General features: G+C 32.7%; 1 protein-coding gene and 1 non-coding gene across 4 annotated transcripts; both read left to right on the top strand.

The window, feature by feature from the left end:
• The first annotated feature begins 22 nt into the window (after positions 1-22).
• Positions 23-27,995, top strand: LOC143249665 (NPC intracellular cholesterol transporter 1-like). 3 transcript variants are annotated; one of them, XM_076499944.1, is made up of 8 exons: positions 23-157; positions 11,202-11,264; positions 19,528-19,684; positions 20,638-20,881; positions 21,898-22,143; positions 25,172-25,399; positions 25,822-25,953; positions 27,676-27,995. In XM_076499944.1, the coding sequence occupies exons 2-6, from the start codon at positions 11,208-11,210 to the stop codon at positions 25,380-25,382; spliced, it is 915 nt and encodes a 304-aa protein (XP_076356059.1). In that variant the 5' UTR covers positions 23-157; positions 11,202-11,207; the 3' UTR covers positions 25,383-25,399; positions 25,822-25,953; positions 27,676-27,995. The 3 variants fall into 3 exon arrangements, with proteins under 3 accessions (XP_076356059.1, XP_076356058.1, XP_076356056.1); XM_076499943.1 differs by lacking the exon at positions 23-157 and adding an exon at positions 10,332-10,464; XM_076499941.1 differs by lacking the exon at positions 23-157 and adding an exon at positions 10,533-10,717 and having other exon boundaries at positions 27,676-27,994.
• TRNAK-CUU (transfer RNA lysine (anticodon CUU)) lies at positions 8,157-8,229 on the top strand. Its single transcript has one exon. It is a non-coding gene; the product is annotated as a tRNA-Lys (tRNA).

Here is a 27,995-nt window from a genome sequence, read left to right as displayed (position 1 = left end):
TACGTTACGCTTATAGATGTGCTGTCTATTGGCTCAGTCCAGTAACGTATTCAGGCTGTTTCACATCAAGCAACATGTACTGATCTAATCATTTCTACACTCTACCGGGACTGAAAAGTTTGTTATTACTATCTTACGGTTTCAATTGGATTTTCAGGTAAATTTATGGCAAGTAAATGTACAGAAATAGTTACAAATCTTACTTAAAATATCTTACTCTATTTATTGAAACGTCAGGAATGGTTATTCTAGATCGATATTAGAGATAATTGTTTTTTTCAACACAATGACGCCAAAAAGCTTGAATGGTGCTTTTTTTAGTTCTTTATTTCACGCTTCATTAAATGACGTTTCATCATTAACTGGAGAGCTTTCTTTTGAAGATGTACAGTTATTTTGTTTTACCTAATTCGATTACGCTACGTAACAAAATTTTTACTTTTTCGTGTTCCTGGGCAGAAGGTGTTATTTCCCAATTGCTTATGCCTAAAGTAAATGGAAATTACCTGTTTTTCTCTTCAAACTTTGCTTTTAAATTTACCCATTTTCCAGAACATTTCGGATAGATTTAGTGCCGAGTAGCTGATAGAGAATTTTCTCAATCTTACAATAATTTTCAAGACCTTTCTAGAATGTTGTAGAATTTACAAGAATTTTCTAGAATGTTGTAGAACTTACGAGAATTTTCCAGAACCTTTTAGAATTTTTTAGAATTTTCCATAGTAATATACATACAGGTATGAAATATGATGAGTATGGCTGGTAGATTATAGGAGACTTCATAATGGTGACATTCCTGATGGGTCTCCAAGGAGGCTTTACCAAGTTTCCCTGTTATCTTTGTCTTTGGGACAGCAGGGACACCGTAGCGCACTACAACAGGAAGCACTGTCCACAACGGGCCGAGTTCTCTGTGGGGAGGCACAACGTCAAGTCTAAGTCACTAGTAGACCTTTAGAAGGTATTGTTCCCACCATTGCACATAAAACTGAGTCTTATGAAACAATTTGTCACAGCTCTTGATAAGTAGTCTGCAGCCTTCAAGTACCTTTGAGACTTCTTCCCTAAGCTGTATGAGGCAAAGTTCAAAGTTGGTCTCTTCGTTGGACCACGAATAAAGGAGATCCTGGAGTGCTCCTAATTCCCCAAGAAGATCAGTGGGAAGGAATGAAAAACTTAGGGCAGCTTTGTTGCAGTAGTTCAGGGCTTCTTGGGCAATCATAAGGCCGAAAATTATGTGGAACTGGTTGTGTCTCTGGTGAAGAACTACGGCAAAATGGGCTGCAGGATGTCCCTGAAAGTCCATATCCTTGACGCTCATCTTGATAAATTTAAGGAGAACATGGGAGCATACTTAGAGGAGCACGATATACTGGACTTTGAACGCCGCTACCAAGGAGCGTATAACGAAAACATGATGGTACGCTATATTTGGGAGCTGATACGTGAAAGTGATTTACATTACAGTCGCAAATCTCGAAAACTAATCACTTCTAAACATTTTTGTGTAACTTTAGAATAAATACATGTAAATCTTGATTCATATGTTGTGATATTCAGAGCTTATGAGGCCCGGCATGGCCAAGCGTGTTAAGGCGTGCGACTCGTAATCTGAGGGTCGTGGGTTTGCATCCACGTCGCGCCAAACATGCTCGCCCTTCCAGCCGTGGGGGCGTTATAATGTTACGGTCAATCCCACTATTCGTTGGTAAAAGAGTAGCCCAAGAGTTGGCGGTGGGTGGTGATGACTAGCTGCCTTCCCTCTAGTCTTACACTACTAAATCAGGGACGGCTAGCACAGATAGCCCTCGAATAGCTTTGTGCGAAATTCAAAAAACAAACAAACAAAAACAAACAGAGTTTATGTAAATGAAAATGTGCAAATTTGTCCGTTTTTACATAGAAAATAGGTTAATTTCTAAGTTTCATTGTCCAAATCACAAAAGCAAAGTTTGAAGGGAATAATGACCATTTTCTGTTCTTTTAGAACATAAGCAATTGAGAAACAACACATATTCTCCAAGAACAAAATTTGTGTTACATAGTGTTATACTCATCCACTATAATATATATAAATTAATAACATGCCAGTTAACCTATTCTTTTATTTGGAGTGGCTAAGTAAAACAACTTTGTAAACCCTTCTACACCTTCAACAAGTGTGACTAAAGTATCATCCTTCCTCATTACTATGATTCAAAATTTTGTTTTAAAAACTCCCTTCTCATATGATGTTCGAAATTTGTTTAATAAGATAGTGACTTGTATCTGGTAGTTTTTATAGATCTCTGGTGCAAGATGACTAGAGCAATTAATTAATGTTATTAAATCTGGTATTTTTTAACTATTCAGCAAGATTAATGGGTTGTTGTTTACTGCTCTACACACTTTGGAAGTAATTTCAAACTCTGTCTGATATAGGCCTAGCATGGCCAAGCGCGTAAGGCGTGCGACTCGTAATCCGAGGGTCGCGGGTTCGCGCCCGCGTCGCGCTAAACATGCTCGCCCTCCCAGCCGTGGGGGTGTATAATGTGACGGTCAATCCCACTATTCGTTGGTAAAAGAGTAGCCCAAGAGTTGGCGGTGGGTGGTGATGACTAGCTACCTTCCCTCTAGTCTTACACTGCTAAATTAGGGACGGCTAGCACAGATAGCCCTCGAGTAGCTTTGTGCGAAATACCAACACAAACAAACTGTCTGATATTTTTCCCATGGAAACTTGACATCATAATTTGTTGATTTATCGATTAGACGATGTTAAATTCCATGATGTAACGAAGTAATAATATAGTACTATGGCAGCTAGTAATAGACGTCAACCAGATGGGTTCTCTTATTCTATATGGCATGTTTAATAATGTTTGAAGTTGGAACTGCAGAGAGAAACATGGCAGGTTTGATATTTATATTTGCCACTTCAGCTTCAAGATATTTTATATTGGTGTCCATCTTCAGTCTGCCATTATAATCTTCCTGTATATAACTGCCCTTTTCTGTGTGTTAATGTTATTTTTATTCCTTTTTTCACTTTTTAAATTTTGCTGTTGTTAGGGGCCCGGCATGGCCAAGAGTGTTAAGGCGTTCGACTCGTAATCCGAGGGTTGAGGGTTCCAATCCCGCTCAAACCAAACGTGCTCGCTCTTTCAGATTACGAGTCGCACGCCTTAACCCACTTGGCCATGCCGGGCCTTCGCTCTGATAACTATGCCAGGAGACATTAAATGTAAATCTCTGTACTTTTCAGAAATGCATTTTAAAAATGATGAAAATAGAAACTAACTGCTAATATAGTTTAGTTTTTGTCAATACGCAAATCGTAAAACTACTATGTTTCTTTATACTATAATAAACGAGGTACCGAGGCAAGTGAGTTCGTTGACTTGATTTAACAAGGCTTAACGTGCTGTAGCCAAACATAATTTAAAAGTATCTCAAACGAAAAAAAAGAGTTCAAGACAAACATCAGGTGCCTAAAGACAAGTAACGAAATCAGAAGACATTGCTTTGACCAAGAGGGGCAAACATATTGTGTTCTAAAGGGAAAGTTTATTCTGTATTCTGTGTCAGCAAACGTCATAATCTGAATTACTAAATACAACACAGCAGCCCTACTGCGGTAGCCAACCAATAACAAAAGTTACAGCTTCGGTTAATAACGAATGGTGACTTAACAAGGGGGAAACATCTGAAGAATGTGACTGAATTGGCTGATTTTTTTTAACCACCCCATAATAAAAACCAACAACAGTGTGATGAAACAATGTAAGAACAACCCTTTTCTTCTGTAAGACACCTTAAAAATTGGCTACACAGCGCAATGAGTTAAAACAAGACTCAACCATCCTTTTGGGTATGCTCATCGTGACATACTTGATAGCCTGGATATTAATTTTCATATCAAAAATTTTATAAGCATGCCACCAGAGCGCAAGTCAATTTTGGGAGTAACCTACACTAAACAGATCGATAAGTTGGCCAAAAAAAATACTCTTCTGACTGTTTAGTATTAAGCACAAGCTACACAATGAACTCTCTGTGCTCTCGTCACCGCAGGTGTCGAAACCCGAGTTGTAGCTGTGTAAGTTCGCAAATATACCGTTGTGCCACAGGGAGGCAATAATACTCTTAGTAGGCTCTGTGTATTTTCTTATAGAAAAGCCACGTCGGGCTATCTGCTGAGTCCACCGAGGGGAATCAAACCCCTGATTTTCGCAATGTATATCCGCAGACTTATCGCTGTATTAGCAGTGGACTGAGTAGGCTGTCTTTGAAGTTAAACTATAAGCTTTTAGCATGTTGTTTCTGTAAATGTTGCAAATATTAAGTGTTCATCAATTTTTAATAAGCTACAAACTGCAAATAGTAGACTGCAATAGTATACAATTGTTCAGTTTAATGGACATAAATAATATGCCGAACAGAAATGTTTTAGTGCCGAAGATGAATATGATATATTTGTTTTAGTATTTTAAATATGCGTTTAAGTAGATAATTTAATTTTATTGATGTAATATGTGTTCATTTTGAATTTATATTTTTTACACCGTTAAATGTTGTCTTAAAGATTTTTCATGCTGCATAAAAAGTACATTTTTTGACTGGTGTTTCTTATCAAACGCACTTAGCTTCATCTGTGTATATGCTTATTTAAATACACAAAAAAGCACTAATCTCTGCGTATTCGTAAATCATTTTTAAAACATATACCCCCCAAATACCCCATTTTTATCATCCCTACTTTGAAATTTATTCTCTCGTCTGTGATTGTAACTTCTTTTACGTATATTTAACCTTTTGTTTCGAAAGGAAGAAAGATATTTGTCACATTCTCTGATACCATAAAACAAATATAACAAATGTTGTATAAGTCTGTCTAAAAGAAATGCAGATGTGGAACAAAACTTTAATGTAGGTATTGATTTAGACAGTGGTCACTTATCTATAACTAAATTAAAATTTCATTACAAAAAAAAAAAAGAAACAAATTGGATAGAATACACAAATATACTTGATAAATTATTATTGGATACAATAACAAATCAAACAGACAGACCATTTGGTACAAATGAATACTGTTAAACAATTGCTGAGTATCTTACTTAAGTCACTGATAAGACCATACTGAAAGGGAACCACCATACAATTCGCAATAAATGACAACCAACCACATGCATTAATAACAAACATGACGAAAGAATGACGACACCTGAGAAGAACATACATGAACAATAGAGATCCACAAATCAAAACACGGATAACACACTAAGAAATAAACTACGTAACCAAATAAAACAACTGAAACAAGATAACTGGCTTACGTTATGCTCTAAATTAAATGAACATAAGACCCAAAGTAATTTTAGATATATTTTACAAACAATCGTAACACCTATGAAACCTATTCAATATTTAGTTATTAAAAGGAACTAGCACACAATAAGCAAAAGCTGTTAGAAAACAATTTTAAAAAAACGTCCAAAATTCAAAATGAACCCGATATGAACATTCAGTATTTAATACAATAAATGAGTATATTGAGCAAAATAAATATATTTGTACAACAGTTTTTCTCATTAATTCTATTAACCATCAAAATCTATAACAAACTAATGATAATATTTGGCTACTAAAATTACAAGTATGATTACTAAAGCAGAAATAGCTACAGCCATAAAAAAAGATATGAAAAACAAAGCAACTGGTGAAGATAGTGTACTGCTATTCTCCTCAAGAAGGGCACACAGAAATAGTTTGACCTATTTATACCTCAATTCAGATTATATTCCAGCCTCTTTGAAGCAAGCAAATGTTATTTTCCAAAGAAGAAAAAACAGCGAACAAACCAAAAAGTTACCATACAACCAAATTGGCCAAATGCACAGGCAAAGTTTTAGAGAATAACTAGTAACAACATTCAGTAGTCCTAGAGATAATATGAAAATTGCTAGAAACACAAAACGGTTTCAGAGAATTTCGACAAACCACGATCATTTGATAAGAAACCATAATAGATAACTTCAACTAAGACAAATGCGATGTCTCCTGCTTCCTCGATATAGACAAAGCATTCAACGCTGTATGGCATAACATACTATAATACCGTATGAAATGAATGAAATTGCTGACAGATGTTATTCGCTGGTTATCTCAGGGTATTTTATTCCTGAGGTCGGTGTTTCCCAAGGAATATTAGTTAACCCTATCCTTTACGTCATGTATGTAAGCAACATGCCCTTAATATTACATAATCGCCTTCAAACATGTGGTCAGCTACCGGTCAGTACCCCTTTCTTTCTTTGTGAACGGGATGATTACCGAAGAAGGTCGAAACGTTGTTTGCTCCTCTACCAGTGCTTTATCTACCCATACCAGACGTTTTTAAATACATAAAGGTCCAATTTTTTGTTTAACATCTCAGTTCGCAGATATTATGGCGATATGAAAGAGTGCCATGACCCTCTCAATAGCTGCCACCAATTTACAAACATTTTTTAGTCAAGTAGTGTAATACAGCCCAAAACACAGAAATAAAAGAAACTTCCCTAAAAACCAATGGAGTATTGTCCTCCAAACATATAAAAACGCCTAGACATAAATCAGAATTACACTTATAAATAACTCTTCTACATAATGCCTCATCAGCAATATTTATTGGAATAAAATATGATTCGAAATTAATATGGAGAAGTCATGTTAGTCATATTAAAAATAAAGTATGACAATGAGCAAACTCTGCCAAGAGGTTGTCGGGTAAAAACAAAGGTACATCACCAGAAAATATCATTAAAATCTATGAACAGTATATACGCCCAGTAATTGAATTATTACAGCGTGGACTAATGTAGCACCGTTTAATGTCAATAAATTACAAATAATACAAAACTCAGTAATTACTACATTTTATAAAACATCTAGCACAGCAAATTATTAATTCATGCACAAATACAGAGTGGCTCGTAAGTCCCTACCCATCCATATGCCACTAAGTACATAAGTACTGTTATATTCAATTTCGCATGTATTATAAATTTGTTTCTTTTTTTTTCAGAGAAATATGGCCGATGTAAGCCCATGTTGAAGAAAATATCTCACAGAACATGGCGTCGCATAGTATTATGCAGCGAGAATGAGGGACAGCACACAGATACACTGGATACATAAGATATATGGATGGGCAGGGACTTACGGGCCACCCTTTATGCAAACATACAACCAATCCAGACAGACTCCTAGATTGTTCTTTAAGTATTTTGATAAAGAATGATTTACTGACTTTCATAGATCGATATATCACACATAGTGATGATAGTACCAAGATCCCTCACCACTTATTATGCATTATAAAATAAAAAAGTCTTCCTACGCTAAACAATAAGAATGTAAATAGATTAAATAATCAAAAGCTTGTGTTTAAAAAGGGTATTTGGTGTCGAATATGCGTTCCATAACGTGATCCGGTTAAAAGGCAGCGATGTATTAATGAACTGTTTGCAAGTGTATAACGCCCAAATTAAGAAAAGTGATAAATTAGCACGAAACGTTATAGCATAATAATCAGTGATGTCGAGAAGGATGACCGAAGAAGGCCGAAACGTTGTTCGCTCTTCTACGTAAAATATTTTCTCAACCCAAACGAGCCGATTTTACATATATGTTATAGCATAATGTTCATAGACATGGCCCTGAAAAGAGGGAAGAAGAATGAGTAGATAGAGTTATATTAATATTCATATTAATATTAATATAGCAATAGAGCATTTGACGTAAACATCCAAAGTCGTAAAGAAGAGAGGTCTAAATCGTACGTAATCCTCCAAGGTTCACGCACCCCTTCACTGGCACAGCGGTATGTCAGCGGAGTTACCACGCAATAAACCGTGTTTCGATACTAGTTGTGGGCAGAGCACAGATATTATTGTGTAGCTTTGAGCTTAACTTCAAACAAACAAAATTCTCGAAGGTGGCGCACAACACAATCGAATACCAACCACGACAAGTTAGCGAAGTAAAAAGAAATTAAGAATAAGTTAAAGCACTAAACGTATAATAGATCTCTTGATTACATTTATTGTTAACAATGTTATATGCAAAATAACATTAACAATTAAGTTTTATTTTATACTATATATTAATATTTTATACACCAAAATATCCAAGCCCGGCTAGCTCAGTCGGTAGAGCATGAGACTCTTAATCTCAGGGTCGTGGGTTCGAGCCCCACGTTGGGCGTTCTTTTCTATTTTTCCTTATTCATTAAAACTTGTTTAATCTAATTGTCAATCATTATCTGTTTTGTCTAAATTCTGAAAATATTTTTATGACGCCAAAGTCGTGTATTTCAAAACAAAATGTTGAGCTGTTTAGTTTTATTTATTGAAATTTATGATCGTTTAACCAAATCAAATAATACTAAAAAGTTTAGTTTGCGTTTTGACAAAATTTCTTTTTTCGCAGTTCTAAATGAACTGCACAAACTTTTACATATATATATATTTGTTCAAAAAGGATGCAATTATCACTACGTTTTTTCGAAAGGTTTTAACACCACGCTGATTACTGTTTTATCGTTGTTGTTTTGAATTAAGCACAAAGCTACACAATGGGCTATCTGTGCTCTGCCCACCATGGGTATCGAAACCCGTATTTTAGCGTTGTAATTCCGCAGACATACCGCTGAGCCACTGAGGGGGGATTAATGTTAATATGAACAGTTATGTTGTTAATTGTATTCTAGGCCGAATTAAGGATTTTATTGGCCCTAGGCTTTTCAACTTCTTGCTTGTTTGTTTGTTTGTTTTGAATTTCGCGCAAAGCTACATGGGGGCTATCTGCGCTAGCTGTCCCTAATTTAACAGAGTAAGGCTAGAGGGAAGGCCGCTAGTCATCACCACCCACCGCCAACTTTTGGGCTATTCTTTTTATCAACTAGTTGTGAGATTAACCATCATATTTTCACACTTTCACTGCTAAAAGGTGGTAAAGTTACTTGACTCGTAATCCGAGGGTCGCGAGTTCGAATTCCCTTCACGCCAACCATACTCACTCTTTCAGCCGTGGGGAGCGTTATAATGTTCGGTCAATCCCACTATTCGTTGGTAAAAGAGTAGCTCAAGAGTTGACAGTGGGTGATGATGATTAGTTGCCTTTCATCTAGTTTTACACTGTGGGGACGGTTAGTGCAGATAGCCCTCGTGCAACTTTGCGTGAAATTCAAAAAACAAACAAATTTTTCGCGAAATTCCAAACAAATACATAAATAAAATTTATTCTTATGTAACAATGTAATGGAAGGAGGAAGAGGTCTGGTGTACCTGACCCTTCTGGGTATAAAAATATACCCAAACACCACAGATAGAAAGATAGATATTCTTATGTAATATTGTTACATTAACTATCTGTTTTGCATTAATTTTTCAGTAATATTTATTTAATTATTAGTGTTGTCATATCACTTTTTTAAAAGTGAAACGTGGACATTTAGCTTCCGAAACAGTACATACCACTTTCGTAAAATACCATTCTTACAGCTTGTTAACATTCCAATGTCAATATCACTTTTTTTTTGACATTCTGTAACCCTTGGCTCTTTATATTGTGATCCATAAGTAAGTTAAATGTAAAACTTTGAATTAACTTTAATACCTAATAAGCATGAAGATGTGTTTAGTATTAACTGTTATCATATGCAGTGGCGGCGCTAAGAGGCTTGGGGTGGCTTGAGCCCCCCCCTTCTAAAATGAGCCAAGCCCACCTCAGCCTCCCAATATTGTTACATACATGTATTCATAAAATATGGAAAACACTTCCTCTTTTACATATACGCATATTTTCATAAACAGATTATTTCTAATTTGTAATAATGAATTATTAATCAGAGTATGAGTTTCCAATGAAAACTGCATTGAAAATAGAGTTCAAAATAGCACATCTTTCTGAAATGTACCTTGGTATTTACATTATTATAATTTACCATCTGTACTTCATATTGATGGCATTTTGGGAAGCCCCTCCACAGTTTACCTCAGCCCCCCCCTCTCCCCAACGAAAATATCCTTGCGCCGCGACTGATCATATGTCCTTTTCGAGCCTTCCATTAACACAACAGCATGTCTACAGACTTAAAACGCTAATAACTGTTTCGATACCCGTGGTGGGCAGAGAATATACAGCCCTTGGTGTAGCTTTATACTTAATAACGACGAACAACAATGTTCGTTTCGACAAAATAAGTGAAATATTTAACTTGTCGGGTTTTTATAACATTTTAGACAAGTTTTTTTTTTGTGTTTTTGAATTTCGCGCAAAGCTACTCGAGGGCTAACTGCGCTATTCGTCCTAATTTAACAGTGTAAGACTAGAGAGAAGGCAGCTAGTCATCACCACCACCGCCAACTCTTGGGTTACTCTTTTACCAACGAATAGTGGGATTTACTGTTACATTATTACGCCCACACGGCTGAAAGGGTGAGCATGTTTGGTGCGACCGGGATTTGACATTTTAGACAACTTATATCAAACAAACAAACAAAAAAAGACAAAAAGTGCATGATAAGATCGTCTCCTGATCAGGTTTGTGCGCAATGGTTGTGTGCGCAGCCATCGTGAATAATATTGCAGTTGTTCACAATTTGTGGTCGTAGTTGATTAGAAGAGTTGGTTCGTGTGAGTCGTAAAAATGTCGTATTTGGGATAAACTGTTATGTTTTCTTTTATTTCGGTAAGCAAACGATGTTTTCATTATACATAAATACACCGGTATAATGAGAATTTTCCAAAATTTTGAACGATAATAACAGTATTTTGAAACTATTTTATTCCAATAGTTATTAAATAGTAAATACTACTAAGTTGTACACCGTTAGTAATACTAGAACCAGCAGGCTATTTTGAACCTTGACTTTTAAAACTGAAGCCAAGTCTGCAAAGGAAAAAGTAGACACCTTACATCCTTTATTTTATCATTGCACAGTCCAGACTTTAAATTTATTCCATCACTGCGAACCAATTTTTCTTGTTTATAAGGAAGCTAATATTGTTAATACTAGTAATAATAACCTAGTTATGCCAGCTGACGATAGCAGGTTTTCAAGTTTATGTTTGGAAAATTGTTATTAATGTTAATTACTACTGTTCATTCTGTAACCGTTATTTTACAATTAATTTAATTTCACGGTTTCAAGATTGTTTTTTTGTATTTTAAGTTCACGATGCGTGTCCCTGAGGTTTTGTTTACTTTCGTCATCACCTATTTCTCAGTCACTTTGGTAAGTACTATTTTTATGTTTAGATTTAATTCTGAATAAATGCTAATACTATTAGTAGTAGTAGAAGTGGTACTAGTATTATGGGATTGTTTATAAAACTTATGTTAAACCTAAACGTTAAACCACGTTGATCTCTATGTTGTATTTGTAATTTAGCTTTATGACATAGCCTAACCAATTTGACTATTTTTTAGGTGAACATGACGTTTTAAAGAACTTTTCAATTTCACTTAAATTGAACCCATGGCTAACTACATTACTCTGGCTGTTGTAAATATACAGACAGTAGTTCATCTATAAAAGTAACATAATTAGTGAGTAAAAAACTTATTAAACTTGTACATATATATGGGTAAGAATGAGACAGTGAGAAGAGAATAGGTGATATGATTTTGAACAATAAGAACTGTAATTTAGAACTACCGAGTTCTGGATGTGAATATTAAAAATGTACAGAACAAAAGCTGTTGAAGTGTTTTGCTCAATACTACTTATACTAGACAATTTGATCATAAACTTGTGATGAAAGTGTAAGGTACTGAGGTAACACTTTAAAAAAAGAAAAGTCAACATGGCCTGTTTAGCACAGAGTTGAATTTGTGTACTTGGAAATAATGGTCATCATTACAGAATTATAAGACCACTAATATAGGCCTATATCCCAAAAAGACTGTTTTATATATATATATATAAAACAATGTATGTATGTATCTTGTATGATACTAATTTGAATTCCCACATCTACTTAAATTACAGCCACACAAAACATTGCCCAGTATTCCTGATTTTTCACATTTACATTGGCCTTGTATGTAAATGTAGAAGTGTATTTCTGTATTCTGCATGATTTTATTAACATTATTTCTTGTAATGAAGTCATTTGTTATTTACTTATCAGTTAGTCTCTGTATGGATTGTAACATATATAAAAGTTTCTGAAACATTTTTGTTGTAACTTGTCATGTTAGTTATGAGCAAAACTTCATGCTTTTGTGTTCAAAGAGTATATTTATAGAGGTGGGTTGTTAGTTTTTTTATGTAAAATTATAATTAATGTAAATTCACGCTATGCAAGACTCGAACCACTTGAGCTGCAGAATTTGTGTGTAACAAAGGCAGTGTCCACCTGACTCTCATAAGTTACACGTGATTTAACATGAATATTTAGTTTTCATATATACATATATATATATATATATATAGCACAATGAGAGGATTCTCTTCATAATGAACTCATTCCTAGTTTTCTATCATTATTTCCATGTCTTTTAAACTGACTAAATTTTAACAGGTTGAAATTTGTTATATTTCTGAATTTGAGGCTGAAATTAGTTATTTTTCCTGATTCAAAACTGAGGTTTCTTATTTGGGCATTGTAATGTGCATGTATACATTACCTCACATTGTGAAAGAAGTCACATTACTGATATCCTGGCTGTGTCACCTTGCGTAGGGTCCAATTTTAAAGCCAGATTGAAGTTTGGCACAAGTTGGTGGTTATAGGCTATGCTATGAAGTCCAACCCTCTTTATTAATACAAACAAAATATAAGCTTATATTTTAAAGGTTAAGCTACACAGATTTTCTGATTTTTTTTCATCTGAAGTGTGATATGAACAATGTTTTACAGTCTGAGATTTTCTCTTTAATATAGATTTTAGTATGAAACAAGTCAGTGTTCAAAGAGTATCACATGAAAATCATCACTATTGTTATTCATTACTTATTTTAATTTGAATGTATATTAACTTGTGTTTCAGGGGCTACATAATATCTCTAATGTGCTTTAACCTTTGAAATGTGAACTGATGTGCAGTAAAACTGAATGCATTAATAAGGAAGGGTGGCTGGTTTTTATTGCATAGGCTTTTAATGCCTACTTGTGCCACTCTGCAATTTGCTTTAATTTGAAAAGCTTTTAAATGATGCTGTGCATGAGGTAGCATAGCCAGACTATCGGTGCAATTTATCCAATGAAATGTGAAGTAATGTGTATGGGCATATTATAATGGATGAATAAAGAACTTCACTTTTGAACTGGGAAAAATGACTTCAGTTTCAAATTTTAGTTTTCTGAGTTTTAGAGTGTACCTAAATAAGAGAGCATTTCACTATTTTGGTTTAAAATTAATGTTAGAACTGAAAAGCATTTATATTTTTAATGAAACTTTCTTTTAAATTATGGTTTGATATTTACTTTGTTATACTAAGAAATAAATATTAGTGAATATTAACTTGCTGTAACTTTTTTTAATGAAAGAAATCCTATTCTAAGTTATTTAAGTAACCAGAGTTGTTTTTAAGGAGGAGGGACTTGCTTTTAGTCCACTGAAAGAAAGACCTATATTAATGTTTCATAAGAAAACAAGTATAACAAAAAAAAATGTTAATTTTAAAAAAACAGTTAATGTCTAACATGTATGTAACCTAGCTAGCTATAGTAATAAAGTTTTAATGCTTTAAAGAAAAATCTTCAAACAAGAAAGTCAAACCTGAATTGCTTAAGATTTAAAATACTTTTTCCCTACTTTGGCTCAACTAATTAGTGATCTGCTAAAGTAAAAATAAAAAAAAAATCAAATAACTCAGTTTTTATAGTTTTTATTTCCTTGTTTCAAGACTTTTTTGTAGTGTTAAAACTTTCCTTATTACTATAGATAGCTAGGTTACTGAAATACTGAGCCCTGTTTGTCTTTATCAGTTTTTATTTTTAAATTGTTTTGTTTTTATTCGCTGTGCTTTTGTTTGCTGGTAATATCAAGTTTGGAGTGTTGTATATACCTAATTCAATGTTATTACTCTTTAGGATATCTTTACCAATGTTCACTCATGTCTGATCATGTGCTCATAAGTAGTGCATCATCCATTATTACATGTTAGTATTATTAGTGTCCTTTTTTGTTACAAGAAATTAATCATTGGGACCCCAGATGAGATAATTCTGTGATAGTTATAGTAGCAGGAATCATTTTTTTTTTTCATGCATGCTTGTCTGAAAATCACTTACTTAGATAGAAAGTTGAAATAGTAAAATTTTTATTCACTCCATAAATGCATATATACAATGATTTCGGTGGTTTTATACGTACAACAAACTTGGGTCTTCCTCAGTCAGTATTTTTAAATAAATATTGTTAACAAGCAGGCATTTGAAATGTGGTTTAAAATGGATTATTTTTGTCTGCCATTTTGTTTCACCATGATCCCTTGCTATAAAGTACTAGTGTACTTAATGATATGCAAGTTATAAATTACAATTCTTAGTTTTAGAAATTATATAATGTAGGATCACTTTTTCTCCTTGTTTTTTAAAAACTGATTTACCACAGTTTATTAATTATAATGTTTATCTTGTAGTTTACATGAATAGATGTGCAAGAAATGCTTATATATGTGAAGAATAATATATGTGAGCCCTAGAACAAGTTTTAATAAATAATGAGGATATATATGTTTTATAATAACTATTGTAAGAGAGTCTTTGTATTTTCAACAAGTAAAATGGCAGGATTTTCCTACTTTTTAAATAATCAGACCATTATTATAAAAAAAAAAAAAAAAAAATGCATAGCATTTACTGGAAAGAAATCCAAAATAATTAAACCTGGGGTATAGCTATCTGTAAAATGGAAGTCGGTACTTATGTATTTAAATGGTAAGCTGGTTTTGTATGCCCAATAGAGTACTCATACATGAAAGATTGTGAATATCTTTCATGTATGTTATAACAATTACTAAGTAAATAATATTAAAGAAAATTTATTTTTGTAGTTTTAAAGTGACTCAGATTAAAGGTATTTGGCTAACAAAATGTAATTTTTTTTAGTGTGTGTGTGTGTGTGTGTGTGTGTGTGTGTGAATATGTATATATATTCACAGTAATGTGAAAGGTTTATGGCTAAAGGAAGGGTTTGAGCACACCCAAGCCCTCCTTGTTGTGCACATAGTTTATGTATTACTGGTAACATATGTAGTAGGTAATAAGTAAGCAATATATTAAGTTAAAGCTACACTACTGAAATTCAAACATTAATTCAATTTGAATGTATCTGATGTTGAACAAGCTTGGGTTATGGTTAAGACTATTTGCTATTGTCCCTAATTTTGAGCTTGATTAAGCGAGTTAATTGTCCACTTGTACCTGAGGTAGTGGTCAGACTATCCTATCTAAAAAGTAGATGCATTTTTAATTGTGCTGTAAACTTCTTTTTGTACATTAATAGATTTTAAACAAAACATTTAAATAAACTTCCTGGTTAAATATTAATCTGGTGTCAATGTGTTGATTACAGCTGAGCAATTATCAAAATATCATAATTGATTAATTGTTGGGCTCATTAAATAATTATTTGATGTGAGTTTCATAGCTGGAATAATGAATAAATAGCAACAAATGATGTTTTGGTTATTTGATTATTTTTGGGAGTTATAAAACTAATTGATTAAGCTGAACAACCTAAAACCAATTGAAAATAATTTGAAATTATAAAATAAAATAGTGGCATTGTTGTCACTTGGAACAACTCTTTTGTAAGAATTTTAATATGAAACTCACTTTTTCTTTATTTTCACTTGCTGCTATTACATAGTATACAGCTTACAAGTTTCACTAAAATCAAATCTTTTATAAGATTTTCTTTCAGTGTTTTTATTTTTATGACTAGTTGTCTCTGCAGACTGTTAAAACATATTCTCAGACCAGTGCTAAGGAATCTCTGCTCTAGATTGTGCTGTAGAAAAATATGCTGTTGTAGACAAGTATGACAGTTTAAAACAACTCATCATTACATTTTCTCTTACACATTAAATGGTTTAGTGATTGTTACTATTACTATATGTAAATGTAGAATGTTTATATGTATCATTTATCTAAGTTCACATTTTGTTATACGACACTAAGGTATAAGTATTTGCCAAAAATGGTATAAGAAATGGATGATGATGTCACAGCACAGGAAACCCAGGTTTTGATGTTAGAAAACCAACTGTTTTTGTTTAATTTATCAGTTTATTGTTTTATGATTATGGTATAATTTTGATTTTAGATTTGTTATGTTTCTTACTAAATTTTATTTTAGGCAGTTATAGGAGTCAAAAACTGATTTTTGTTTGGGATCAACATGTTCTTAACTTGTTCTGTAGGGGAAAAAAAAAATTCTTTTTATTTACAGCAAAGCTGTTTTTGGTTTAGATTTCCGTTACTGATAACCAACTTTGAGCATGTCCAGTTTCAGCTTACAGTAGTATAAAAATATTAGTTGGCGCATGTCGTCATACTCCTTCTTCAAAATTACCTCTTATCTGAAATCAGCATTTATTTTTCTCAGCTTGGAATTCTGGCATTTCATTGTCAACAAGCTACGAAGTCTCATTGCATGTTGGCTGGTGATTCTGGTTAGTCATGGAACACTTTGGTATACTTTTTTACAGAAAAGTATACCCAAACTTAAAGTAGTGATTGAAAAAATATTTACATGACAAGAGAGAGAATAGGCTCTCTCTAGTAGAGTAATAACTTGTTTGTCTTGTATACAATTTTGATCATTTAATCATTTATTAATAAAATAAAAAAAAATTAACTTCCTAAATATATGTAGGATAACCTGCTTGGTTTAAAATATGACACAAAATAATAATTTTTTTTCCTTGAATATTTCCTTAAATAATACCACACTTTTTTATTATTTAATTTTTTTATTTTATAGGAAAATATTTTGAAAAATTCTCAAGTTCCCATAATATAAGAACTGTGACATATCTTTTCTGTGTCTTTCTTGCCTAATGTTTTACCACCCCCTTTAAGAAGTACAAAATTTGATGTACATTGCATATTATAGTGTTGTCATTGCTCAGGCAAGGCATAATTCACATAGCCTTCAATCTTATTTAATTGCAAAACAATGAAATGAAAATTAGACTCCTCTTGCCATGTTCCCTGTCACATCCTGTCTTTCAGAACTTGCAAGAAGTTTTCTCTAACATTTAAAGCCATATTATTTATAGACAATAGAAAGCAAAAGTTGTTTCTATAAAATGACATTATTTTTGTTTTTTGTAGAGAAACTTATTTTACTTCCAGTTCAAACTACATTATCACAGACAACACTTTGATAAACTTTTAACAGCTTCTATTGCAATCTTGGAAAGCCAGGAAATTTGCTCTATATATGGGCAACTTGGAAATGAGATTAGCCTTTTTTTCCATCTCTCTTCTGTTTGTTTTTTGCCCACAACAGTTGCCCTGATCTTGTCATCTTTTGTACCAATGTAAGGTGATCTAGAGTTGCTCCACACTGATGGCTTTCTCTCAGGATCACTGCAATCCATTATTCTTGCTGTGTAACTCCTCCTCATCTGGGGACCTTTAGTCCACTGTAAAACAAATTATTTAGGCATGTTTTTTATTGTTGTTTGCTTTTTGTTTCACAATTCTTTGATTTGACTTAATAGGCTTTTTCAGAGACCCAAATCACCTGTAAGTTGTGATACAGTGCACTGGTTGTTGGCAAGCAAAAGCATGGTACAAGCATAAATAATGAAGTTGATGGAGCTAATTACTCTCTCTCCTGTGAAACATCTGATAATTATACAAAGTATTCAGTGTAGGTGCTTTCAACATACATTTCAAGTTTCCTGTCATCCAGGAAGCTGGAAAGGAAGTGGACCTAGTACCTAAGGAATAGATTCCTGATAGTTTAAATCTGAGTCTTGTTATGTCAAATATTATAATATGTTTCTTATATATCCAGAAAGTAAGCAACTGTACAGTGTTTTGTTATATCTTCCTCCAGGTGAAGATGTCCATTGGTACATAATTATTACATGTATTATTATTGTCAAACACGTACTACATCATACAATGCAACTTGTGTAATTTCCTACTTGCATTTTGTACAGTAATCTTGTTTAAGCTGAAATTACAGTCCATGATCTTTATGTATGAGGTGTTTATTGTTGATTTGGTTTGTGACATAATTGTTAATTTTTTATCAAAATGTGACATTGTCTGCTGAGCTGTGATATATAAATACTTTACTGCCAAAGTAGTTTTAAAAAAAGGTTAATTAGTTTCCCTTTTATTATTACCATTTCTACACGTTAGTATGTTGGTACTTGATTGGATTTGTTACTCTGGGTGTGAAAGTCATTTTTCTAGTGTTCATGAATTGTTTTGTGTAACTCGTGTTTGTGTCAATAAGCATTTCACAGGATTAGTCTGTGATGTTATTGAGCTAGTTGAGGCTATTTTAGTTGAATTAGTTACCTGTACAGAGCAGTATTATCACAAGAAGGCAAGAAGATGGCATTGATATTTTTTTTGGAAGTATTTATGTGTAACTAATGAGACAAATTAATCTGTCGATATCAGCTTATACATTGAGTTTCTCTTTTCATGAAATATCAGTGCATTAGGCTGCTTATAAGAGCATGGTATAAAGTCTTGTGATTAATTATAAGTTAACAAGCTGAGGTACTCATCTTTTTTTCCAAGTTATGAATATACAAAAAATGTGGAGATGGATGCTATACTAAGTAACACAAAAATCCAAACTTTCACAAAATTTATTTATAACATAACTTATTAAAAACAAGTTTTAAAAACTTGCTATGTACGTACTTAAAACCTGATATACATTGAGCAATGGTCAGGGTGACTTTCTAATAAGAGGTAGTGCTGGTAGAGGTATTTTTTGTTGCCTAATTTCAAAACCTAGCTCTTAATGCCTTTCTACAGTGTTTCAGGTTATTATTTAATTAACAGTCACTGGCTGCAAAAATTATAAGGTCATGAATCAAAGCAGGAAGTATGTGTAACTGAAAAAAATGCTTTTCATATCAGTGTTATGGTGGCTGTTGTGTAGTATAAGCTTCCTCCGAGTTTATGTACAACATAAACATAAGTGCTCGTGCACTTTGAAACATATAAAATGTGTGAGTGTGAAAATTTGCCATTGAATTAATGTAGCTACTTGTAATATGTTCTTAATTGTTTGTTCACACACACACACACACACGCACGCACGCACGCACGCACACGCACACGCACACACACACACACACACAATATCATTATAGTTAATGTAATGAGTCTTATAATGTAAGGTAATTTAAAAATAAGTGGAAGTTATAGGTCATTTTAATGTTCAAAATTGGTTATTACCCATCATGTATCTCTCAAGTAACGTATCATTTGAAATTTTCTATATTGATATTATTTTGATTAGAAAAAAACACATTTGTACCTTTTTTTTTATTTTGCTAGGTGTGTGCAGAAGAGGGACACTGCATTTGGTATGGAACATGTGGACAAAATGAATTTGGACAAGATCTTCCATGTCTTTATAATGGGCCGTCTAAGCCACTGACTGACAATGAGACAGTTGCTGCTTTAAAGAAAATTTGTCCTGAATTAGTTCCAGGTGACGAATTTTGAAACTATCTTCATAATATTAAAAAAAAAAAGCTTTTTTTTTTAAATTCCCATCATAAATTAGTACATTATCAAAACTGTTTTGTATTAAAAGCTGGACAAAAAGAAAAATTTAGTTTCTTTGGAGTCAAGTCGAATTTGAAAGCATCAGGTAGGGCTGTTTGCTTCTCTATTGAGAAATCGCCATTTTGTATGATCTGATAATATAAATTTTTGAGCATTTTTGTGGTTGACTTTTTATACCATTTCTTGTTATTTAAAAAAATGTTTTGCAAAGTTAATATTTTGAAATTTATTTGGAATATAAATGCATGCCAGAAATGATCCAGAGTATTGAAGAAACATTTTAATTAACACATGGAACTTGTATAACATGTATATCTTTGATTTATTTATATATAACTGATTTTGCCTTTATTGCAGAGGTTAAACTTTTTCTGCTTAGCTGCCAAATGACTATAAACTAATTTAATTGACTTCCTCACCAATTGAAACTGTCTTTAACTAGTTAGTTTTCCCTTGAAGAACAGTGTTCTTTGCTGTGTTAAAGTGTAGACATATATTAACAAAGAGATGACCAAAACAGATTGGACTTCTGCTAGGCTAAAATTTATCTTTTTTTTTTTTCAACATTTGTATTGTATAGATACAGTCAAACTTTTGTAAACAAGGAGGATAAATTTGAAAAAAAGAAAAAGTGCATGTGTTTAGTGTAAAAAATTTAAAAGAAGTTAATGTGGAAGTTTTTCACCAGTATCTGATTATTTTCAGTGCAATGTTGATGTGGTTACAATACATTGTTAACAAAGCAGGCCAAATTTGTAAAAATCCAAAACTGCATTCAGTAGACCTAATAAAGCTGGAATTTTGTACATAAAATTATTTATTTCATCTAGGTTTGGCACAGAAAGGGTTAATACTCTTAATACATTTTCTTGACAGATGGAGAAGATGAACCATTTGTTTGTTGTAACAAGAATCAGATCGAAAACCTCATTTTGAACATGAGAACCCCGGAGACCCTTGGATTTGGTAGATGCCTATCATGCATGCAGAATTTTCAAAAGACCTTTTGTCAGTCAACCTGCTCACCACAACAGAATATTTTTCTGAATGTGATAAGTTCTTTGAAAAATGATGCAAATGAAGAACAAGTAACTGGTCTTCAATACTTCATGTCCAAGAGGTATTATGAAATGTGATAAAGTATATATTTAAAAAAAAGTGTAATAATTCATTGGTAATCTATGTATAAACCTCTATAAGAGATTCAAGTATCTAGTATGTGGAACATGTGTAGTAACTCGTAGGTGGAATAAGAAACAAGACATAGTGCAAAGTTCAAATAAATAGTATTGTTATTGAAGAAACTTTAATATAAAAACCTGAAAGGATTATTGCAAAATGTTAAGTTCAAAATGTCAAATAAATGAAGAACTCAGACTATATTTAAATGAGAGCAAATAAAGAAGAGTTAACCATACTTAATGAGTGTAAGATAAATGTAAACTGTACTAAATGTGGAATTGAACACCTGATTCAATCTACTGCAGAAAATAATACTAAGGACTAAATTTAGCACATGACTTATGATGTTCCAAATTGGAAGTTGGAAAGATTCACAAAATTTAAAGATATATTCTATAGGAAAGTAAAAAAAAAAAAGAAAAAAATGGTATATGTATGCCTCAAATATAACCTCATGTTTTAAATTTACCTTTACATAAGGTCACCTTTGTTTTTTTTGTACAATGTGCGGTTACTCTTTATAGTCTAGAGAATGGTGGAATATTGCTAAAACTTATTAAAAAAAAGTATAAAAATATATTTTAAAAGTTTAAGTGATTTTTAGTCATACAAGTTATATTTTTAATTATTTATGAATTCTGACAATATTTCTTTTATTTGTTGAGAAATATGCAAGGGCGCATAAACGTAAAGCACTTTTAAAAGTTCTTACCAAAGGTGTTAATTTGAACATTTGTTCAAGACTTGGTATTGTATTTTGAGTGATGCACATGTAGCCCTGGAGCAGCAGTAGTGTGAGATGATTTAACCTCTGAAACTGTTATATTCAAGCATAGTTTAACATTATTATTTTGTTAATAGCTGTTTCAAGGAAAAGTAACCTCAGAAGATTAAATGAAAGCACAGTTTATACATAAATCAGTTGTGAGTAATAAAATATCTTATGACTAATAGGTTTGCTGAAGGGCTTTTTACATCATGTAAAAATGTTCAAGGCCTCACCCCAGGATCCCCATTGTTAGAGTTGATGTGTGGCATTTGGGGATCAGAGTGCACTGCTCAGCGATGGTTAGACTTCATGGGGACAACTCCTTCAGCTGGAGGATTCTCTCCATTTCAGATTCTGTTTAACATAACAGAGGAGTCTACTATTAACCTGGATGGCCAAACATTCAAACCTATGAGTGAGCCTACATTAAAGTAAGAGCTACTGTGTTGTAGTTGGCTTATTTTAAGTTCAGCTCAAAAATAAGTAAAAAATGTTGTACTGTAGTCACATCTTAGTCTAAGAAGTTAATGGAAAATGAAAAATGATGAATATTAAACACATTTAATTTTGAAATTACTGACTTGTTTTATACCATTTCACTACAGATGAGGTTTACATATTGCATCATATTTCACTTTTTTTTAAAATTATTCAATGTAAAGAACTGACCAAAAACACTTGGGAAACACCCTAATTTTGTGTGTAAAGTAGGAGATCCCAGCAGCAATTAGTGAGATTAATTAATGTGTTGATAGTATCTGTGCACATGTGTGTGTACATGACTTGCAACGTAATAGGAACCAAGTAATCAGTAAAGTGCTAGATTAGCGAGCAGTGTGGTGTTTCAAAAAGTTAGGAAAATATGTTTTTATAAATAGGATGGATGGCTGAATTTTGCCAACAAAATGGAAAGGTAGGCAGTGATCTGACCATATCTTTCTCTTTTTGTTTTATTTACATATAAAGTTCAAATTACATATAACATTTTATTCCCCCCACCCCCAAAAAATACACCTTAAAAAGGCACCTCATTACCCCTTATGCACTATGCTCTTTATAAAGCCATTTATCCAGCCCAGTTCGGCCAGGTGGTTAAGGCACTCGGCTCGTAATCTGAGGGTCATGGGTTTGAATCTCCACACCAAACATGCTCGCCCTTTCAGCTGTGGGAGTGTTATAATGGGATGAGCAATCCCACAATTCATTGGTAAAAGAGTAGCCCAAGAGTTGGCAGTGAGTGGTGATGACTAGCTGCCTTTTCTCTAGTCTTACACTGCGAAATAGGCATGGCTAGTGCAGATATCCCTCGAGGTGCTTCACGTGAAATTCAAAACAAACAAAGCCACTTGGATCATGTAGAATTATTTGTAATTCTAGGGTTAACATGAGAGGAATTCAGTTTCACTTTATTCCAAGGGCTTATAACACTGAAAATTAGATTTTGATAACTGTGATTGTGCTTGACAACAAATAAACACTTTCTTCATTACATAATTTTTATGGTTGTTTCATACTTTACATTTCTACCATATATTTATGTGAATAGTTAACTTATTCCTTTTCTTTGCTATCTATTTACATTTTGTTTGTTTGTTTTTAACAGCTTTCTTCTATTTAAACAACATGAGTATTAATGTTCGTAATATCTGTACACAAGCTGAAATGCCCGTCATCTAACAAGGAATGTTTAAACTTAATTAAAGCAATGCAAGTTTAACAGCAATTATATATTTCAGTGTAATAACCTGAACATAAACTATATTTTAACATTTTAAAATTATACTATAGCTTTTTCATAAACAGTGTCTTTACTTTTTGTTTTTATTTTTTAGTTTGCTTTTCATCTTCCAACTAATAAAGATTTTGAGGTGATCTCTCCATTGAACATCTTGCATCTCATTCACCATGAGAAAAGCATGGTTGTTTAAGAACCAATCCCATAACTTTCATACTTTGTCCTTGAATTCCCTTAGAATATTCTACATTGTCTAAAGTGTCAGTCTAATAATATTATTTGAGATTACCTTAATAGGCTGGGAGTAATTAACCAACAGGTTTTACAAAATAGAAAAAGGTTAAATTCGTTTTTGACCTACTTAGGATATATAACTGATACAAAAGCCAATGTGTGTCGTATCATGCTTGATTTTTCAAAATTGGAGGAGTCATAAAAGCCAGGATGCATTTATCCAGATAGAATAGCTTGATTAATGTCTGACCATTATGATTTTTGTGACAGGGGTACAAGAGAAGGGGGGGGCTATGGGGCCATGAAACCTCATAAGTGTTGATTTATAAACCTAAAGTAGAGACATTGGTGTGGGATCACTTAGCTAGCCTAGAGTGAAGTACATAAATTTTATAATGAGAGTAAAAATATTGATTCAATTTTTAAAGTTAATGTGTGTGTTTGTGTTTTTCTTGTAGCAAAGCCACATCAAGCTATCTGCTGAGCCCACCGCTGTAAGTCCCTAGACTTTCCGCTGTACTAGTGGCTTTTAAAGTTAAATCATTTCTAACTTATTTTCTTTTTGTAGCACCAATGTTTTTAATTAAAAAAAACAAATATCTTGAATCAATGAAGGCTAAATTAAGAAATCAACAAATATTTTTCCAGTTTTGTTGTCTATACATTTCATTTTACTTTTAGTATATTGACTAACAACAATATTAGGTTCTACATTTGTTGGTAAGCAAAATGACATAAAACCATTGTTGGAATGTAGTGTTACCAAAATACTTTGGCTTTTCTATAAACCAAGTTTCTCACCTAGCTGATTTTTACAAATAAGGTTTCTATGAATATGTCGCAAATTAATTTCATGAATGATTTTTGACTACCTCAACTGCACTTTTCTGCCTCTTAGTCAAGATGTATTTATTTCAGTTAGCTGTGAAAGCTGAAGTTGAATTATGGTATACTATGGGGTGGGGGTGGTAATACTTGTCCGGTCATTTTTGACAAGCTAAATAGTAGTTCCTCATAATTAAGTGTTTGGTTTAGGTTGTCTTTATACATCTGCTGTTTTTAATGCTGTTCTTCCTTTTGATATTTTTATTTTATTTTACTTAACTGTCCCCCACACACACACAGTGTCCATTAGTATGTTAGTTTGCATTTAAGTGCATTTCTATAAATATATGTAAATATTCTCTTCCTTTGTTGTTTTTTTGTACAGTAATCATTAATGTTCTGTCTTTTAATGTGTTTGTGTATAATAGATTATACATTTTCGTGTAATTAAACAAAACAGATCAGTATAAAGACATATTTAATATGCAAGTACAAAAAGTATTTCCTGTTTTGGTAAAGCTTTATAATGATAGAAATGAACTAGCCTTTGAAACAAATATGATACACAAAATGTAGATGCTTTTATTTTCAAAGTAATCCAACTATTTTAACTTTTGAAGTTTTCTGGTCTTTGTGTCTGTACTTATATTCTGGGAATATTTCAGATGTTCTGAAGCTGCATATTTGGGTGGTTATGCTTGTTCATGCCGAGACTGTAAAGATTCTTGCTCAGTAGAAACGCTAACATTTACAGTCCCTGAAGAGAAGGAACCTTGGCAGATTGGTGGACAAGATGGAATGGTTGTTCTAATGAGCATAGTTTTTTGCCATTCTAGTCCTGGTCATCACTGTTGGTTATGTTTACACATGTACTAAGGAGCAAGACCTTGTATGTTAGTATATAAAGTATACTTGTTAAGTATAGGAAAGGGTCAGGTTGTTGCTTGAGTTGGTTTGCTAATTTTAAGTTTCAGTTAGTACAACAAAATACTTGTGTACAATATCTTTAATACTTAGCCTTTTAATAAAATAAAAAGGTCAACTTCAAAGTATGGTCTTTTTCAAATTTAGCTAATTTTGGTTTAGGAGACACATTACCTTTTACTTGTTAAATAATGGTTTGATTTTTGTTTTTCTGAATATTCTAGTGTGAAATGGATATTACAATAATAAATTTAATCATGGGTATTAATTGCCTGTGCTCATAAAAATGTTGCCTTCTTTACATTTTTTAAAAATAAACTTGGAGTAATTTCTCTTCAGTACCTCAGTAGTGACTATTAGGTTTCTTAGAAGAATATTTTTTTCTTTCTAGGTGGAATTCAGGAAATGACTACTGTACACACTCCCAGAAGACTTGCTAATTTAAATCCTCATGGTATTACAGCAACAGGTGTAGATCTTGGCTCTCTTGAAGAAGTAGAACCCCTTAGATCAAAACAAACAAGTATGGACCACTTTTTGTTTTTATAATACACTATCTTTTGTTTTTTACAACAAATTGGTATTTGCTGTAAACTGCTTTTTTTTGTTAGGAGGTGCAGCTGATGTCATTCTGAACAGATATTCCAATCTCATATTTTGTTGCAGTTATATCTTAAAATACCAAATATATATTAGTTCTCTTCACATGAGGTTGGCCAGTTGGACCAACCACATGATTTCTTTGTAGTTCTTTAATTTTAAAGTCTTTATAGATTTAATCTTCACAAAATCTGGTAGTTTTTTAGTTAATGTTACAAGTCTTTCACATACAAATAATCATGATTTTAAGTGAAGTATTTTAATAAACTAAAATAAAGATTTTTCCATTAATAAATTGAGTAATTATTTTGAATAGTCCATGTGCAAATTTTATCTTAGGAATGAAAATACTTTCCTTCATCTCAAAATTCCAACATTTCATTTGTATAATCTGTAAAATCTTCTAAATACATTTCAAATGTGTTTTTTTTTCAGTGAAACTTTGTTTTAACTGTCATTTTTTTTCTATCCTAACTTAAAACAAGGTTGGTCAATTTGAATGGCCTTGTGATTCACCCCCTCCCAAACAAACCTAAATTACCCTCCTTTTCTTTGCAGAATAACCTCAGATGTAGCATGAAACTACTTTAGTTTATCTTAAGCAGCTTTAAACACACAACAGTGCCATCTATTTGTATTGTATTGCCCTTTCCATTATGTCTAAAACTACTATTCATGCCTTTTGACTTGTAAATCACTTGGGGAATGTGCAGCTCGCCTTATGCTAGTAAAGTATATTACCTACAAGCTGCTCAGAGCTTGTCATGTGCATGCCTCTTGAAACATTTTTATTTTTTTGTCATTGTTGTTCATTTTACCTAATATAATCTTAACTAACCAAAAGAGATGTTTATTTTCACATTTTAGTTTATTCTTTATTATTATAAAATAAACAAGAAATAAAGCACTTATCTGAATAATTCTTTCTTTTTGTTTTTAATTAATGATGACTTATCCCTATTTTTTTAAACTAATAGTAGTCATGAAATGAGTAATTTTTACTTAAGTAAGTAATCCACCAAAGAATATAGACTAATAACATGCAAAAAGCAGTCAATTTCCTCTTACAATCACAATTTTTCTGGCTTTCTAATTATGTGACAAAAGCCATTAATGACAGATGCATCTAAGCTTGTCATTGTGATTCCTGTGGAAACCAAAGTTAAATTGGAAATGAAATTGTCTATTCTGTGTTTAGAAAACAATGTTATGCAATACATCATTTGATAGATGAAAACCTTGGTTATACGAAATATATTATTAAATGTAAGAGAAAACTATTAACAAATCTGGAAGAGAGGATGTGGTTATGAGGTTCTAGTTGATAGCTCTCTAAGCAAACAAAATTGAAGGCTATAAAAATTATAGTTTAAGTAATGATGATTTTATGATGAGTTAATTTTGCAGTTTCTTGGGGGGGGGGTGGATAAAATAGAGATAAGATACCTAGAGAAAATGTTTTGTGTGAATCACACTTCAGGAAATTCAAGATTTTAAAAAATTGTGCCTCATAAACTTAAAAACTTGTATACTATTAAAATATGGGTTATTAGCTAAGATTTTATGCTGTACTAATTAGTATAATATAAAAAGTAGTTTAATAAAATTTTGAATTAAAGACACTAAAGCCTTGTATCTCGTGCAGTAAAGGTTACCTGGGGAAAAGTTGACTTGTCTGCTGCCAAAGAGAAGTAGACGACAAAGTTGGCTGCTTTATTTGTAAGCTGTCTTGTCACGTCTGCTGAGAGGTGTGAAATTCTTCATTGAACTGTTGTACGATTCAAAGCCACCTTCTCTAGCTTGCGAACTGCTTCCAGACACAACTTTTATGATGCAGTAATCATACATTGCTGGACAAAATCACCATCAGTGAACGGTCGGCCAAATTTCTCTATCATCAACGAAATATCATAACTGACCTCGCATGCTGCACCTAAATCTGCTGACTGCTTTGAGAAAATGTTC

The sequence above is a fragment of the Tachypleus tridentatus genome, chromosome 4 (assembly GCF_004210375.1).
Source record: "Tachypleus tridentatus isolate NWPU-2018 chromosome 4, ASM421037v1, whole genome shotgun sequence".
In the NCBI taxonomy this organism is placed as follows: Eukaryota; Metazoa; Arthropoda; class Merostomata; order Xiphosura; family Limulidae; genus Tachypleus; species Tachypleus tridentatus.
Note: the sequence above shows the minus strand (reverse complement) of the source record. Positions and strands in the feature narration are given on the sequence as shown.